The 18,709-nt window shown below is 55.8% G+C and overlaps 1 protein-coding gene across 12 annotated transcripts in view; it reads right to left on the reverse strand.

Annotated features, from left to right (window-relative positions):
- Positions 1-18,709, reverse strand: part of dgki (diacylglycerol kinase, iota) — a 42,226-nt gene that overhangs the window by 20,175 nt on the left and 3,342 nt on the right. For 8 of the 12 annotated variants that reach the window (XM_029247178.1, XM_029247181.1, XM_029247179.1 and 5 more), the window contains exons 2-8: positions 3,757-3,865; positions 2,745-2,840; positions 2,175-2,249; positions 1,954-2,013; positions 1,362-1,430; positions 1,163-1,231; positions 932-1,048 (exon numbers count right to left, since the gene is read on the reverse strand). In XM_029247178.1, the coding sequence (XP_029103011.1) occupies positions 932-1,048; positions 1,163-1,231; positions 1,362-1,430; positions 1,954-2,013; positions 2,175-2,249; positions 2,745-2,840; positions 3,757-3,865 (595 nt within the window). Of the gene's footprint in view, positions 1-931; positions 1,049-1,162; positions 1,232-1,361; positions 1,431-1,953; positions 2,014-2,174; positions 2,250-2,744; positions 2,841-3,756; positions 3,866-3,955; positions 4,322-5,030; positions 5,163-6,733; positions 6,747-18,709 lie in introns of those variants that run through there. The other 4 variants (XM_029247188.1, XM_029247187.1, XM_029247184.1 and 1 more) reach the window with 4 other exon arrangements.

Genomic DNA, 18,709 nt, shown 5'->3' on the forward strand with positions numbered 1-18,709 from the left:
TTTGGCTGTACTGCTGCACTCGGACTTCTAGCCCTAGTTCCTAGCCGCTCGAGAGCGTTTGCCACACAGGGCAAAACTAAGTGATTTGCAATGCCAGCATAACCTAGTAATATGTACGGAGCTGCGGTAGATTTACGGATAAAGGGCTCTGAACAAAACGAATATCGAAAGGGCGTCTGTCCGAGGTCGCCGTCACTCGGTCCGTATCGGCCCGTCCCTCGCCGCGGTATCGAAGCGTGGGCCGAACGACCCGAGACACCCTCCCGTCTCTTGGTTTCCGTGCGGAAGCGACACGCCGACACGCTGAGCTCACCTGCCGATCGAACCGCCTTTCCCCACCCCTCCGCGTACGTGGCGAGGCGCACCGAATCGAGGCGATCGGCGGGCGATCCGACGTTTGGCGCGGCCCAGCGTTCTCCACGATGCAATGCTGCGACGTAGGCAATGAGCACAGCTGCTGCGGGGGGGCCTGTGTTTGCGAAGGGCGCGTACAAATAACGCAGGTAATGGTAGAGACTGTGCCACAGATAAAGGTGACGCGATACACTGTGCCAAGCGGGGAACAAAACAGAGCTGGAGTAATGTGCTCACACAGAGAGGCTGAGGACAGGGCCCTGCCGCCAAAAAGCCCACCCTTTCGGAGCCCGGTGTCAGAGCGCGTTACGGTCACTCGCGGTGAAGTCAGCGCTCCGAAATAGACACAAGGCCAGCGCTCCCGGCCGGCAGACTCGGTCTTTCTGGCAGAGAGGAAAAACTCGCCCTCTGCTGCGCGCAAACACACGTGCACAAAAAGTGCCTTGCACACCGTCACACATCCGTACCCACGGCTCCGGCCCTCCTACAGAACGTGTGAAAGAGAAAGACTCGAACCTCCGTGTACCGATGCGTGTTGATCGGCGTAATGGGGCGGGGCGGGGCGGGGGGTGCGCACCTGCGGCTTTCTGACTTTAACGATCCAGGACGGCGGCACGATGACGCCGGCGTGCGCTCCCAGGGAGCAGGGCTCTTCGATCTGGTGCAGCATGAAGCACGTCACCTTGTTGTGGAACTGGATGAAGACAGGGCATCGCAGAGGAGCAGGTTAGCCCTCCGCCACGCCTCCGTTAAGCCGGGACAGCGCCGGGCAGGGCGGAGCACGACGGGTAACGACGGGCACACTCACCGCCTGCTTGCACCAGGAGCAGCTGATGGCCACGATCTCTTTGCTGTGGAAGAGTTTCTGGACGAAGCCCTGAAGAGGGAAGACGGGAAGCGCGTGAGGAACCGTTTAAGCGGGAGCTTTTCGTTCTTAGCCCCTCCCTCCGGGCGCGATTCGGTCTCATCGTCGTCGTTCGTGTGTACGGGCACGGTGCCGGCCGTACCTTTCCGCACTGACGGCACTTGCCCTCCTGGCGGCGCCGATGTACCCAGTGATGACGCAGGATGTTCTGCTGCAAGGCACAACAGTCACACACACTGCTGATCCCGGCGCCCTCCACCACCAACCAAACACCCCAGCAGGAAAACAAGGGCAGCAACAGAGGAACATGTCTTTTTTCAAACGCAGACACACAAAAACACACATAGACAAAGAACACAGCGCACACACAAAGGGAAATGCGGTATACACACTGTAAAAACAGAGGCGCGCAACACACACGCAGGTTTTCCTGCGTGCGGAGTTTACGCTGACTCCCACTTTAATGCAAAAAAAAAAAAAAAAAAAAAAACTTAGCAACTGTGCCCCGAAGAAACTTAAAAATGTATAACAAATATCTCCGACTGTTTTTTTTTTTTTTTTTTTAAAGCCGACAATTTTTTCAAAGGGTATTTTCACTTGTACGGATGTCCAGCAGCATTTTTTTTAAGGTTTACTATCTGTGTGGGGAAATCACTGGGGGGGGGGGAAGGTCCCGTAAAATGATAGGAAGACAAAGTCACACCGTATACGGAGATACAGACACACACACTTACATCCCTCAGCGCACAGCGAGAGCCTCCCTCCCTGAAAGTGGGCTTGCAGCGGAAGTTAATCTGCGGAACAGGACAGAGAGCGCAGGTGTCGCCCACCATCATTTTCCCCACGTATCGGGGGCCGGCGGCACGAGAAGCGAAGTCGAGTAACAAGCGCCTCGGCGGCCTTCCGGGTGAGCGTCCGCGCGCTTCCGTGTCCGCCGCAGGGAAAGGGGCCCTACCTTCTCCAGCTGCTCCATGCAGGCCGTGTGGACCACGATTTTACACGCCGCACACTTCCTCCGGGGTGCCGACTTCTTAAAGGCAAAGACACACGCGGGGTTAACAGCTGGGCACGCGGTGCCAATTAGCTCACTTCCCATCAGCTGCGCGCTATTCAATCTGTCATCGATCGTCTGCCCTCATCGCTCTCCCTCTCCCAACGTCTGCCTCCCCGTCTCCTCCTACTCTTTACAGAATTAAGGCGTCTCTGTCATTTTTTCAATCTCAGCAACTGATCTGCTGCGTGAGCCCATGAAGCAGAAATATCAGACGTACTAGATGCTCAGATAACCCTAAAAGCACTTCATTGAGCCCAAACGATAAAGAAAGAATCGGCTCGCAATACAATCAAACTGCATTCCCTCCGTTTCCGTGCTTCTCTCGGTTTAACCGAAATGGGCGGCGCAGATTTGGAAGATGACTCCGCCGTCGAGACGCTTTATCGTCGACGCGGATCCTTCGCCCCGCTCTCTCTTTCCTGGCGCAACGCGAAAGGCCTCCTTCCCCGCCTCGCCGTGCGGCGGACTCACCGCGATCTTCGCCACGCACGTCTCCTCTCCCAGGTAGCACAGCTCCCCGGAGCAGTTGGTTTCCAGCCACAGGTGGTCCCCGTTTACAGCATTCTCCTGCAAATAGCGGGCACGCCGTGGTAAACGCAGACAGCAAAAACACAGAGCAGTAATGAGGTGCCGACGCGACGACGAATACGCTCGAGTACCGAACTCGAGCCATTATGACGCGGCACCATATTGATGCCGAACGTAGTGATGGGCCTGAAAGAGGAGGCACGCTTACAAACAAAGAGACACGCTCACACACACACACGCGCGCACGCGCGCAGAGAGCGAAGCACACGCTAAGAAACGGACACCGACGCGGATGGAGGAACGGACAATCCAGCTGTGTGTTCAAAGGCATTTCTGGTTTTTAATAGGGGCGCATTAAATTTTAATCACGTCGCGCTGCGAGCCGCGGCCCCGCTGGGACGCGGCGAAAGGCCAGCGATGACGTTCAGGAAGCGCCCCGCTTGGCAGGCGAACGCCCGTCCCCGACCGCACGACACCTGCGCTAATGAGAAGCGCCGAGGAGCCTCTCCGTTGCCCGGGGAGACATCCCTGCCCCTCCCTTCCTCCAGAGCTGGGCACAGAATCCTGCTAACGTCTGCAGAAAACGATTAATAACCCCTCGTCGCTGCCAGGCGCGTATGCGGAGTCATCGCAGCGATGAGGTGGCCGGGTTTAGTAGACCGGCTGTCAAGTGTACGCTGCACCGTGTTTTTAATTCTCCAAACCACTGTAAATGCAACAAATCACGGCCGCCGATCCGCAAGGGGTCCTAAACCCGTGACCGAATCTCCGAACCCCATGGGAGGGGGGTCAGGTCGTGTAGGTCGTACGCGATGGGCTCGCGCGTTGACTCCGTTCCCGTAGCTGTCGACGTTGGCGTCTAGAGGTCTAGAGGCGGAACGGCGGCGCGGAAGAGTTGAACACCGGGAGTACGGACGAGCGCCGGTGCGCCCCGCCCGTCCGGAGGGACACTCACGCTCCAGTCCACGGTGGTGCGCAGCTCCTTGGTGGGCCCGTTACTCAGCGCTGGGTAGGCACTCTGGATCGGCGCCAGGTGTTGCAAGCCGGACCGTGAGATCGCCTTCCTGCGGAGCGAAGGAAACATGAGCGGAAGGGCAGTAAAAAAGCCACAGAGTTCGCTCCTCCGGCACGGCGAGGGGGGGCAGCGGATGGACCTTTGCAAATCCGGGAACGAGATTCCGTCCCGCGGCTCCCCAACCGGCCCTTCGGCAGCGAGCCGGGACAGAAGCCGAGGCCGTACCCGGCTCCGCGGGTGCCCTCCTGTGCAAAATGCCCCACCGGGAGAAGAAGGACCTGTCCGGAGTCCCGGTCCCACTGAAGCTGACGTAACGCCCCCTCGGACCGCTGCTAGCGGGGCTGGAGGCCAACCTTCCACTCTCCTCCAGAATCCTGCCATAGCAAGCAGCTCCTGCTGACCCTTGACCCCTTGAGCTCAACACAGTTCAAAAACAGCTATTGTTAGGGACGCAATAAAGGTTCAGCATCTCGCTAAAGAGTAAAAAAAAAAAAAAACTGCATCGTCCCCCTTCAGTCATGTTTTTTTTTTTTTTTACTACCCTACTACTCGCCGTCCAGACCAGAGACCCAAATTCTATGACCTCGAGGCCTCAAGGGCAAAAGGCCCCGCTCACACCCGAAAGACCCACTCAGCCACTAATAATGAGAACCAGGTAAAACCGTAACGCTCACATGACTGACACGTTACAGAACATACAGTTAATTGTGTAACCGCATGATATATGTTTTTATTTTCCCGTGTGGCGGGTCTGGGGTTCGAGCCGTGCGTGAGGTCCCTTGCGGTGGACTGGCATCCCGTCCTGGGTGTGTCCCCTCCTCCTTCAGCCTTGCGCCGTGTTACCGGGTTAGGCTCCGGCTCACTGCCACCCCGCTCGGGACAAGCGGTCGTAGACGTCGGTTGGCTGGATAGTTGAATGGACGTATTTCCTCAATTCAATATTTACACATTTGTATCAACGCCAAGTACCTGACGTACATTCCATCCGTATTGCCTCGGGGAGGGGGGGGGGGCTTTAAAACCTTAAGCAGGAGGCAGAGTTTAAATAAAGAAAGACGAGGAGGAAAGAAAACAAAGTGGAAACAGTGCAGCCTGTGTTCACCTGACACCCTAATGAAAGTTTCAGCCTTTCCGAACTGGATCGCCTTGAGGAAAGAGAGCGGGCGTCACGTTACAGGCCTGGTGCCACGACCCGTCGCTCAAGCGCCTCTCACCTTTCGAGAGAAATACGGAAAGGGCGGGTAACAGCAGAGCCGGTCGCGGCGGACTCGTCGGTCGGGCAAACCCACCGAAGACAACAATCGACCGCGCCGAACTTCAGGGTGCGCGTGAGCCCTGCGGAGCACGTCTACTGAAATAAATAAAACAGGTGAAAATCGTGACGTGTAATCATTTAGCTGGCTCTCTTCTCGAAAGCAACGTACGACATTAAGCTGCCTTATACCTACGTGCCCAGGTATCCAACTGGGTAACTTCACCGGAGCAATTTAGGCTAAGTCCGTCCATCCGTCCGTCCGTCCGAACCGCTCGCCCCATACGGGACACGGGGAGCCGGAGCCTAACCCGGCACGCAGGGCGCAAGGCCGGAGGGGGAGGGGACGCACCCGGGACGGGACGCCGGTCCACGGCAGGGCACCCCGAGCGGAACTCGAACCCCAAACCCACCGAAGAGCAGGACCAGGACCGCACCACCGCGCCACCGCACCCCCTGTTATTTAGGCTAAGTACCTTGCTTAAAGGTACAACGGCCAGACCTGCGAGCTTCCGTTCCAAAGGCAGCGGCTCTAACCGCTACGCTCTACCAGCCGTCCCATTATTACAACCCCTTAACAAACTGGACCGGACACCAAGGTAACGTCACCCTACAATTTAGCGCTCCGAGTACTTGCCGGAATGGCCCACGCGTCAGGGCTTCGACACGCTGGCTGCCGCCTGCCGTGCCGCTTCGGAGTCGGCACGGGGCCGGGGACGAGACCTCGCGGAGCGCTCGTTCGCCTGCGGCTCTCGTGCCGGGCGTCCGGACAGGCGCCGCGTCTCGCGTCGCGCGTTTCCGCCAACGAAGAGGAGGGCCGACGCACGATCGGAGGCAGCATTCTCGCCGAGATCAAAGTCCTCCGAACGCCAAAGCGAGGAGGAAAAACAGTTCGCGAGACGCATGCTTAACCAGCGCATAACTACCAAGGAAGCATCTGCCCACGACTTCGCGATTCTTCAGTAAATTTCGGCTCTCCAAGAAAGCAGCGAGATGACCGTTCGCTTGCGGACCGAACATGTGCGATTGCGTGTTTAATTTAGCAGCCCCCCCCACCGGCACCACCGCCGACACCTGGTTATTAATGTCACCCTTCCAGCGTTTCCATGGAAACCTGCTGACATATACAGCTTCAGCCATGTATTTAAAGCTTTTTACCAGCTTCAGCCAACAAAACCAGGACTGTAAAACTATAATCTTCCACCTCATTAATGCTCCCGTCGTCTCGCAGCCTTGCCTCCTATTTATTTGCACACGCTCCATGAATAATCGAACACTCCGTCGTCATCCAAAAAGTTGGTCTCGGAAGACATACTGAGAGTGATCCCCAGGAAAAAAAAAAAAAAGATAAGAAGAATTTCAGGGATTAACTGGCTTTTATACTCACTAAATGTCCAAGGCTACAGCCATAACGTGGTGAGTTGGAGGATGAACAAAAAAGTAAAAGAAACTGATATAATAAAATTGTGCTTTTATATACAAAAGTGGCTTTTGTACATGGTGTATGAGGGAAATCTGCATAAAAGAATTTGCAGATGTGCCCAAACATGTGTGATTGCGTATTTAGCAGCCACCCCGCACCCACCCACCACCGACACCTGGTACACCATCGGTACACCTGTCCTAGAAAGGGAGCCGGGGGGCCCGTAGCACCGCGCGACATACCTCCCCTCCTGCTCCGCACACTCCTCAGGCCAAGAGACTCCGGCACAAGTGCGCGGGCTTCTCGGAGCCTCGTCTCTCTAAGACCTCGTGGCGTGGTCCCTTCGCGGGACTCGCCAAAGCAACGCTGAACCAAGTGCCCCCTGCTGACGCTCCTCCGCACCTAATCCCTCACGCATGCGACCGGCCAAGATGCGAGAGAGCTTCCGTCCGCATGCCGTCTGGAACCAGTACATCTGGACAAAATCAACAATGAAACGCCAGTGACCCCAGGCTTTGGAGACAGAGGCTCGACGGTCAGTTCCATCCGGGACCAGGCTTCCTTCTGACAGCCAGGCGCCGCCCCAGGTGGTCCGAGCAGACCACGGGACCGCGAGCTCCTCCGTGCACCGGGCGGCGCGTTGCGTTCGCGCTCCCACCGAGAGCAGAAAACCCTGCCTTTGATGTGGGATCCCACGCAGTCCAGACCGGATCTATTAATAGCGACGGATTTACAATGATTTAAAATTCAGAAGGTCAGAGATTACGGCGCTGCGGACACAAGCATCGACGAGACGCTGCCGGCGTTTCGCAATTTCGCCTCTGATTGCAGGTTTTATTCAACACGGGCGTGATTACACATCATTTCCACATCGTGGCCAACGAGGGGACACCTCACCGGCGACGGCTGCGTAATCTCCTCGACGGGAGCTGCGCCCAACACGCCGACCGACAATAAGAGGTGCTCCAGTATAAGGCTTCTCCGTTCCTCGCTTCTCCGACCACGCAGGCGAGATGCGGCGTGCGCGACGGGGGGAACGACGAAAGCCCGGCGCGCGGTTGGACGGAACCCGGTCGGACTCGCTTTCACGGCGGCAGCTCTGCACGCCGTGCCAAAACCTCCCTCCGTCTCCTGTCGGTACGGCCGCGGTCTCCACTTTAACCGCGCCGAGGCTTTTCCGCTCAGGACGACGGCAGTGATTGTTCACCTGTTGACACAGCCTGCTGTGGGGGGAACCGGAGCAACGATCCAGCAGTAACGGTTCCCGTTGAATAATCTATAAACACTTCATCGGAGTAGCAGTAAGGGGCAAAACAGAGGTACAGAGGCACAGATGAAGAACACGTGTGTTCTCGAGGAGCGTGCTGGGAGGACGGGGAAGGGCTGTGACAGTTGCATTGGGCAACACCTGTTGCTCAACCACCAGCCTGTCTGAACAAGGAGGAGGACATACCGTGTTCTAGCGTGCGCTCAGCTGAGTCATTTACGGGGTAAATGTGAGACAGAGGGGGTGAGTTAAAGACCGTCCGCTCACGTAGCGCGACCGGTTTTATTTCATCGCTCCTTTCGAGCCGTAAAACACTTCAGCGTCTCTTTACTGTTTTTCAAGGCTCCGCAGCGGGAGCCATTCGCTCTGACGGACAGCGTGGCGGACGTCTCGGTCTCGCCCCCTGCCGCCAATCGGCGAGCGAGGCCCGCTCGCCGGGGTGCGTCAAAGCGGTCGGCGACATCGTGTCCACGCAGATGCTCACCTGGGGGCGCGTCAACACGCACAGCGCCTCTCTCCACCCGCAACCCTCCCCCGTGTCTGCACGTCCATGCCGATGCGTGCGGGGACCCCGACCACGTCGAGGCGTGAGCGCGTGCCGAAGGCGGGCGCGGGGACACTCGGCTCCCCTGCTGCGCGACGCGGACCCTGAAGCTCGCACGAATCCACAGGGAACGGGACTCTCGCATCCAATGAATCAGCACGGCGACATCTGCCTCTCAGACCACCGAGACTGGAGAGGCGACAGGGTTTGGGGCAGCATGTCCACATTTACCACTGAGCCCAAGACAGTGTTATTCAGGACACACCTAACAGCATAACATCTCACACACACACCACTCCAATGCAGAGGTCATTTTAAAATGTCACAATGCATTAATCACCCAGAAGATGAATCAAAGTCCTGCAGTCTGGCACTGTGGCAGTTTTGAGTCATGTCACATAATGTAATAATCAATCCCACTCTGTCTAATCTTGTTTCTCTTCCATATATCCTGTCTCATGCTAATAACCGAACGCTGTTTCCGGTACGAGCTGGAATTTTTTTGTCTCCCTTTGGACGTTTTCAAGGCTGACCTGCCTTAAAGCCGCCGCTAGCACCGAACGAGGGGCGGCCTTGGCGACAGGCCTGACCCGACACCCTGATAGACACCGGCAGCCAAGGGGTCCCTCCGACAAACCCCCCGAAAAGGGCCACGCCCTACCCTGAGCTTTACATAATGGGTAGCGCTGTTACCTGTGTAGCGAAAGGTCATGGGTTCGAATCTCACCTCCTGCTGTAGTACCCTTGAGCAAGGTACTTACCCTAAACTGCTCCAGTAAAATTACCCAGCTCTATAAATGGGTAGATAATCGTAGGTAGGTTATCATTGTGAATCGCTTTGGAGAAAAGTGTCAGAGAAACAAAAAGATGTAAATGCCGTGAAACGGAGTGCCTATTAACAGCGTGCGCCGAGTGCGTGGACGGAAAGAGCGAGTCCATTTGCTACGGAACAAACTGACCACGGGGGAAGCGATCGGCTCGGCGGGGAACAGCTGAGGAGGAACAGAGGCTCTGCGCTCCATACCGTCGGGGGACAAAGCAGAGGACACAGCGTGCTTTCATGTCGGACGGGGGCGGGAGGCGGCGGGGAAGCAGCTGGCTATTCTGTATACGCCCCGCGCAGCCCGCGCGCCTTTGAAAGGCGTCGCGTTTGCGACGCCGGAGCTCGGCGGACCAGGGACAGGTGCGCTTCGCCCCGCGGGGTCGAACGTCGGCCGGCCCGCGGCGGGGAGACGCGCCGAGAGCGGGCGGTCCCAGCCCGTCCGGCGCGCGTCACTCGTCCGCTCCTCGAGGTGCCGTCCGCCTTTCGTCCGCGACCGATGTTGCGAACGCGCGCTCCGCGTCCTTCTCTGTTCGAGGTCTGCGTAAAACGCCGGCCCCGCACCTCGCCGTTCGCGCTCTGCCCTGGCAAAAACAGAGCAATCAGGGAAAAGAGCAGCAGAGGTCGTGAGTCACTTCAGCGCTTAATTCTGATAATAACAGGGGGAAACGGCGGGGTGTGTGTTCGGTGGGAGGCCGGGGTCGCGAGGCCCTCGCGCTGCAGCTGACGGCGGGGGCTGGACACCGAACAGGATGGGACGAGCACAGGGAACAACCCCCCCAGAACCCCCGCACCACCTCCACAGCTGCAGAGCTCCGAGTACGACAGCAGAGAGCTGCTGACAATGGCAGGAAGACGCCCAGCACAACAGGACCCTCCTCCCGTGCGTGCGCACACACACACACAGACAACACAGACACTCTCACAGTCCGACAAACACAGCTACGCACACACGGACACACACACAGGTGCATTCGCAGCAGTAACGTAAGTACAGTGAAGCTTTGCAACATGGCGGGTAAACAGAGACTCACAAACACGCACTCACACGAGAGAGCAAAGGCACATCTCAGCGCCAAAGTTCACTAAACACACACAACACGACAGCGGCCGAAGCAGCACGGAGATGAGTAGGAGGAGGAGGAGGAGGAGGAGGAGGAGAAGGAACAGAGGGAGGAAGACACATGGGCGCGCGCATGTTGGGGGGAGAGGGTCAGGAAAGGGTTGTCATGGCAACGTCGTTCCAACTTCCTTCCCACTTATTTAAATTTAGCATCTTTCTCTCTCCATTTCTCAACTTTCCTTAACTACAGTCACAACTGAGTCGCACGTCCAACGCAAAGCTCCACGCAGTTAAGCGGCGCTTCTAAGACGCAGCGTGCCGTCGGTCACGCATCCGCCCTGTGAACTCACGCGCGCACACACACACACACACACACGACAAAGCGCGGTGGGATCATCGGTGGCTAAATTCAAGACCGTTACGCCAAACGTAAACAGAAACAAAGAGAACGCATCAGCGTAACGCGAAGAGGGAGACGTCCTCCCTTCCGTGTCGGCGCTGCCGAGTCACGATTTTGCGTCTTCGCTCCTCTTCTAGGACAGGTTCGTACTTTGTCATCCCGCGAGACCCGCGGCCAGCCTCGGCTGGCGGCTCTCGCGGACGGAATACACCGGCAATTACGACAAAAATAAACCGTAATGTGGCTCAAAACCCAAAGATGACAATGTGTGGCGTTTCCTGCCCGCTAGCTGAGGTCAGGAAACAGCATTCCGTTCATACAGAGCACACCCTGGCAGCGCGGGGAAGGGCCGCCTCGGCTCGGGGGAAGCGAGAGCGTTACGGCTTCGCCGCGGCGAAGAGGTCGGCCTGACCTCCGTTACGCGGCACCTGGGTTGGTGACAAATCGCTCCGCCCGTGGCTCTCCACCCGAGGACGTCTCCTTCCCGTTCCGCCGCTGCACTAATTTCCTCCTGTGACAATCACTGCCTCCAGTTTACCAGCAACCGTCCAGTAAGGGGCGGAGCGGCGCTAAAAGGACAGAGCGACCGTGAGAGAGAGGCACAGATTTACTGGAGATTTAAGAGAGTGCTGACTTACATTACGTTACATCTACGGGGACAGCTGGTAGTCCAGTGGTTAGAGCTGCTGCATTTGGCTCTAAAGGTTCTAGGTTTGAACCCAACCTCTGGTTATAGTACCCTTGAGCAAGCTATTTACCCTAAATTGCTCCAGTAAAATTACCCTGCTATATAAATAGGTAAATAATTGTAATGTGAACATTGCAAGTTGCTTTGGAGAGAAGCGTCAGCTAAATGCAAATGCTTACTCAATTAGTAGATGCTTTTCCACAAAGTGACATGTAACCAAGAGCAACATCAACCACATGGCCGTCAGAGACACGCACAGAGACTGCTCGTCCCAAGCAGGGTTGCGGCGAGCTGGAGGCTAACGCAGCAACACAGAGCATAGGGCTGGGGACACACCCAGGGCAGGACACCAGTCCATCAGTGGGCACCCCAAGCAGGACTCGAACCCCAGACCCACCCAGCGGAGAGCAGGCACGGGCCAAACCCACTGTGCCGCTCTCACCATCGGAGACAGCGTGACCTAAATGAAGGCAACAAATCGGCATCGACCGCTCGTACGGTGCCGGAGCTTCTCGGAGAGCAGAGCAGCTCTTTGGGCACGTGGCACTCCGCTGCTTAGCTCCTGAGAACAAACAACGCAACCTCTTGGTCCAAGGCCCAGCCCCTTAACCACAGTTCCATTTGCAGGGCTCCCAAAGAGAAGGGTTCTTCGGTTCCGTGCCTCCGCATCTCCTTGCTGGCCTTGGTTCAGGCTCCTCCGAAAGGCGGGCACCCGTGGGCGTTTGGCTTCCCACCGCGGCCCTTCTCTGGCACCCGGCGCTCACGGTCTCGTTTGAGAGAAACGCTCCCTCTCTCCATTCGGCGCTACGGGCATTAAGGGGGAATAAAGGAGCGCATTCTGCGCGGCATCCCACTCTTAAGCCTTCCTTTCATCGCAGGCGTTGGAGGAACGCGAACGAGCGGGACAGAAACAGAGCTGCGGGCGTCGTGAATTTGATCGTTATTAAACAGACGCGTTCGCCCGATCCGCCGGCTCTTTCGCCCCGGCGGAACGCGCGGCCGCGGCAATCGCCGGAAACCGCGATCCGGCATCCGATCCGATCGTATCGCTGCCACCGGACCCCAGGTTACCGCGCGCCCCGGTTAACGCCACGCCGACGGCCTAGGCTTCTGTAGTACGCGCCGCTCAATGTCACGTGGGCTTCCGTCCCGTGATGTGCGTCGCGACACCACGAAGTCAGTGGGGGTCTTACCGGAGTACCGCTTTCACGCGTGCCGTTCAGTTTGCGTCGGTGCCTCTGTGCCAAAGTGCGTGTGCACCGCAGTACAAGTCCCCGAACAAACGTGCATTAGCGTGCATCAGCGCTTCTCAGCCAAGGTGGCCGTGCATCGGCCCGCATGAGACGGCCCACCTCCCACGCACCCTGCCCGCACCTCCCTAATTAACCCCAGCATCTGCCCGCAATGCAGGGGAGACATCGGAAGTGCGCGTGTCGCCCGCATCCGACCTTCCGTCAGCTCGAAATAGCTCGGCTTTCACAAAAAAAGAAAAGGAGAAAGGTGGAGACGAAGCCTGGCGTGTTTCTATTTAAGATCTGCTTCCCGGTGTTTCCGACACCCCCCGCGCGGAGAAGGGCAACCGCTCCACGTACGAGATCCTTACGCAACCTCCACGGGACCAGAGGGGGTGCTGAGCGTTAGGCGACGCTCCACGCTGCGTTTACGCAATAAACATGCGGCTCGGCTCGTCACCCAGAGAGAAGGCGGACTAACCCGATAGCAAAATGCCCACCGAGTTCTGCTCCGGTCTCTCGTAGTAAGTAAGCCCGACCGATGCGGTTTACCGCGATTTGGAGGAATCCCGCAGGTAAGCATTAAATGCCATAAGTTTGCAGTAACTTGCGTAAAGATGCGCTAATTCGGCCTACCCGTCAAAAAATGGACAAACGTGGCACATATTTGCTCTTCCAAAGCTCCGACCGATATCTGACAAATGTTACATATTGGAAAACGGGGTAGGAAGCAATTCCGAAATGTCTTTTAACTGTAATTACATTTATAATTACTTTCCTCCGCTAATGAAAGAATGACCCTTTCTTCGGAAAAATGGACCCTGGAGATTTTTCGCCACCCCGCGCTGCCTGCGTATTCGGCCAAGTCCCCACCACGGCGACGGAAGGGTTAAAGCGCGCTGGCTCCCGCATCGCCGGGCCCGCCAGAGGGTCTCCCGGTCTCCATTTCCACCTGAGGTCCCTGCTGCCTAATTGTGCGAATTATCCGCTCAGTGAGTCTGCTGCAACGCACAGCTATTAACCAGATACAATAGGGAGGCAGGGAGAGCGAAAGAAAGGCCTTGATATAACGCACCCCCCCCTCCCCCAAATCCACGGCGGGGGGAAGCGTGGGACTAATGAGGATTCATTTGAAAATGATTCCTGACAAATCGTTTGCCAAGATTAATTGCTCAATTTTGGAGCGCAGTGGGACTTTCCACACCACTCGCTCAGCTCAGGTGATCTCGTTCTGCGGTCTTTAGTTCATATCTATATTAAGCGCCGCGCTAATGCGCGCGTTTCTCCGGGAGCCGGGAGAGCTACCCGTGACACGTGAACGTGGGCACGCTTCGCCGCGAGTCCGGAGGAAGACCCACGCGCACCTCCCGCGCCCGCCGCCGTTAACCGGCGTACGTAGGCTTAGGGGCCGGAGAACCACGAATTCGGTTTACCTTTCCATCGATGTCTCCGGGGCGTACTTCGAAATTTACCCCCCAGGAGCTTGGCTTAAAACTACAATTATGATAGAAGGCTGCACTAAATCAGTGTATCAGTGTCAGCCAGGCTTGCCCCTTACAGAGGAGATTTCAGAGGCTTTTCCAGCACACGGGGGGTGGGGGGGGGGGGGGGGGGTGCTGAGTGCGCTCCTGACTCCGGGGGGCACAGGCAGGTGGGGTTACATCCCTGTACCACTTTCCCATCAGTCAAATTACACTGCACTCCAATCTAGTGCTGCATGTGGAGAACAGATTAAGAATAAAATAATAGCCCGCATTTGGTAGGATTACCCGAGGGAGAGACGCACGCTTGCCTAGGTATGGGCGCCGGGAGCTGCGGCTGCGCAAACGTGGGATTAGAGTGAAAAATGTGAACACCTCATCTGCCCCCCCCAACCGCCAACCCCCACCAGCCCCTGCCCTTCTCCGTACTCAATTACTTACAGACCGTATTAACTTCTACCGAGCGAAAGAGAACAGGCCGTGTCGGCCCCAGCGCGCCGGCCCTGATTGGAAACAGAACCCGCTAACGGGTCCAGAACGAAACAGAGCCAGGGGGGCCGGTCCCCTGTGGCTGACTATCATCTACCCTCCGGTGGCGAATCGCAGATCTACGTCCCGGTCCCTCCCGTGGCCCCGTTCCGCCAGGAGGCCGCAGTCGTCGGATAACCGCAACAATTACGAACGATATCAACAGCAGCAGCAGGGTAACTCGCAGAGCGATCGGCTCGAGGCAAGAGATGCCGATCGGTTCCGAGGTTACTGACGGCAGCGCGCCGCACGGAATACGCCGTTAACAAAGCAATACAAGTTCACGTCCCTCCTGCTTCCCGGCTTCAAGCAGCATTTACGCGAAGCCTTTCTGTTCACAGTGCCACCTGTCCTTGGGATGTCGGACAATTATCGGTCGGGTGGCCAGGCGGCCCGGAGCGGCCGAGATCGCGAACGCCATCATTCGGGACGGCTTGTGGTCCGGCGAGCGCGAAATCGGACTCGTGACCGAAGCTTTGCCGAACCAACCCCAGCAACAGGAGCCGCTGCTGAATCCAGCAGGTGGATCTTCGCATCCAAATCATCGGTAAGTATCCAGCTGCAGAAGAGAACGGAGATATTTCAGCTGCTTTGGACAAACGCATTGACGCAAATTATTTATGCGGCGGGCTGAGCAAACACCGAGTGTCTTAAGTAGGAAAAGAAAAATGACACGCGCCGCCCATCTGGCTGATTTTCTCACGCGGACACATGTCGACACGACACCAATGACAGGTCCAGCCAACACAAGCAGCCCAGTGTTGTGACTATTGTCCAAAGCTCCACCAAAGGAGCTGTTTCCCACCCTTGGGGTGAGGTGAGGCATAGCTTTGGGCCACCCCCTGCCTTCAAAGCACACACACACACACACACACACACACACACACATCTGAACTACTTGTCCCATACGGGGTCGCAGGGAGCCAGAGCCTAACCCGGCAACACAGGGCGTAAGGCCGGAGGGGGGGGGACACACCCAGGACGGGACGCCAGTCTGTCGCAAGGCACCCCAAGTGGGACTCAAACCCCAGACCCACCGGAGAGCAGGACCCGGTCCAACCCACCGTGCCACCACGCCACCGCGCCACCGCGCCACCGCACCCCCTCCCTCAGAGCAATGCTGGGAATTTGACTAAACAAAGGTCCTGAAAGTGAAACCCTGGAGATGGCATGTAGGCGCCTGCTTGACCGCCTATTTGTCCAGGTCCAGCTGAGATGTGCCGCTGGGGTGGGGGTACGGCGGTGCCATCTCCTCTCCTCCATGTTACCCTGCCGCTGACCCGAGAGACGAGCCTGGCGGTCTACTCTGCGTCACACTTCCAGCCGTCTGCCGTGAACCTGCTGACCTGAAGCATCCATCCTGTCACCCAATTACAGTTTGAAGGAAAACTCATGGGACCTTTCTGTCTGAACACATTTTAAAAGAAAACAAAAAAAATAAGTAGATTTGCTACACTCCTCTTTCACAAATAACCACGGGGGTGGCAGGTACTGCTGCGGTTAGAGCTGTTGCCCTGAATTTGAAGGACTGTGGTTTGAAGCCCACTCCTACCGTAGTACCCCTGAGAAAAGTACTTAACCTGGATCGCTCCAGCAAAAATGACACCGCTGTTTAAATTCCTAAGCAACGAACCTCACATTTTAAGTCGCTTTGGAGAAAAGCATCAGATAAACAAATACAACACTGAGGATATCAGGCATCCTTTCTTTCCTAGCGTTGTCTGAACCGTCGTCTCATTAACCCGCGGCTATACCGAGGTGCAAAAAAACGTCTGTGTTATCGTACTTAAAAAGTCTTACTTTTCATTCTGACGCGAGAAATGTTACTCTGCAGGCGTGCAAATGCGTTCAGCCGAGATGCAAATGTTCCGTTTGTACGGGTTCATTTCATGGTAATGAGACGCACTAACAAGTATAAAGCAAAAGCGCAATCACTGCTACTGCAATACACTGTATTTATGTTTTCATTCTATTCACTTATACCACGTACAATTAGTAGAGCGACACAGAAATTGTTACTGGAGCAACTCAGCAAAGTACTTTCTCAAGAGTATGATGCCGGATAACGGAGTCACACTTCAATCGGCAACCGTTTGCTTCGGCCTCTTAGCCGCTGCTGCAGTTCACATGCAACCCATAAGACGTCAAAGGTTCAAGGGACAGGGGGGCATGGTGGAGCAGCGGGTTTGGCCTGTGCCTGCTCTCGGGTGGGTGTGGGGTTTGAATCCCGCTTGGGGTGCCCTGCGACGGACTGGCGTCCCGCCCTGGCTGTGTCCCCTCCCCCTCCGGCCTTGTGTCCTGTGTTGCCAGGCTAGGCTCCGGCTCGCTGCGACCCTCCTTGGGACAGGGGGCTTCAGTCAGTGTTCGTGTGGGTTTAAGGAACACATGGGGAGATGGAGCAACCCACACACTTGGAGACTATGGCAAATAAAGAAGGGAGAGAGGAAAGCCACTTATAGATATACACCTAGTAAGACATTATTGCTTCTGGCACAGCCTGAGAAGTCAATCACAGTAATGTACACCATGGGACTGCATTTCCCAGCAAAGGGAGGGCCACGGTAAACGGGAGAGAGAACGCACTTCATCGCCGCTAATCTTCTGAGTTCCCAAATAGCGAACCACACCGGATTACCGCTGTCCATCCAGGAATTCAGCGATATGCAGGAAGAACCGTTGACCCAAACTGGATCTCAGACTGCTCTAACCCTTCTCCCTGAAATGGACCAAATTATCAGCGGCGTCACAGCGATACAGCTTAGTCATGTACATCCGAAGGCCTATGCAGGGTAAATTAAGGTTTAAACGATCTGCAAAACTAGCTTCCGAGACAGCTGATCTAAACCCAACCGGGAGGCCCTCGCAAACCTTTGAGCGTGACATTAAACATAAAAAAAAACGAATGTCCCAGCAATTAGAGTACAATAGTGGCCTTTAATGGTATTTGGTAATAAAAAAAATTCTTGAACAAACAAAATGACTGTGATTCGCACAACGTAAGGACAAAAGTAAGAGAATTTCAGATAGCAGCCAAGTGTAGGGGCTGACCGTAAGGTACAATCAGAGGCCAGCTCTCCACGTTGGGACTTTGGCAGTTCCGGTGCCCTGGGGCTCGGATACCTTTCGCTGCAGCTGGCACCCAAAGATCTTGATGCGCCAGATGCAGGGATGAATGACAGGGCGGAAGGTGTGCTGCACCACCAATCTGGACCTCTCGGTGCCAGGGGACAGTTCCTCGCCAGCAGGGACCGCTTCATAATGGGCCGTGCGGCTACCTGCACGTAAGTCCTCGCATACATTGAACAGGAGGTACAATAAGCGAGAGGGGTGCACGGGGAGGGATGTGTCAGCCTCAGAATTACCTTGGCTGGCTTCCATGTGAGTCATACAGCGAGGGCCCACGCACCGCATCACACACTTCCACTCCCACAATCATGGCAGTGCTGTCCGTGCCCGTCGCACACACACGGAGGCACACACGCGAAGTTCCTGTGTCGATCACACACACAATACGTGCGGAACCTGCCCTTGATCCCGCAGAGTCAAAGTTTGAATATAATCCACTCTTACAGCTAAAAATGACAAAAAACAATAATCTCTTCATAATACAAATGACAAACCCCAGACCTGATTTACATATCCATTGTTTCCCTCTGATTTTCACAGGTCTGGAATTATTTCAAAATGTGACCCGCTGGATTTATCTTTTCCTCTGTGCCTAAAATGTACACAAAAACATCAACAGAAGTAAGACGATAAAAAAGCATTTTAGCTGCAATTAAATAATTAAAAACGTTCCGGACAACACATTTAAACGAAGAAAGAAAACGGTCGGAAGCAAAAGTAGACGGAAGATCTCGAAACAAATGGAGCGATCTGGCCGTTGCTAAGTGCAGGACTGCTTGGTTATGTTCCAGGGTTCTGGGTTGGCTAGGTGACACTGCGCCTGACCGTGTGGATGTGTGGTCCATCCCTCCATTAGGACATCATACAAAGTCAATAAAGGTGGAAAAAGAATGGGGGTGGGTATGTTATAAACAGCTGAGAAGGGGCGCAAAGATTTTCGAGCTTTGTTGCAGCGTAAATTACATCGGGATGCTTAAAAAAAAAAAAAAAAACTTCCCCACCGATTCTTTCCTGAAAGTGTCGGCGTGTTACATTGATTCGCATCCATTCGCAAGTCCAGTGTCACAGC

This window comes from Scleropages formosus, chromosome 21 (genome assembly GCF_900964775.1).
Source record: "Scleropages formosus chromosome 21, fSclFor1.1, whole genome shotgun sequence".
Lineage (NCBI taxonomy): Eukaryota > Metazoa > Chordata > Actinopteri > Osteoglossiformes > Osteoglossidae > Scleropages > Scleropages formosus.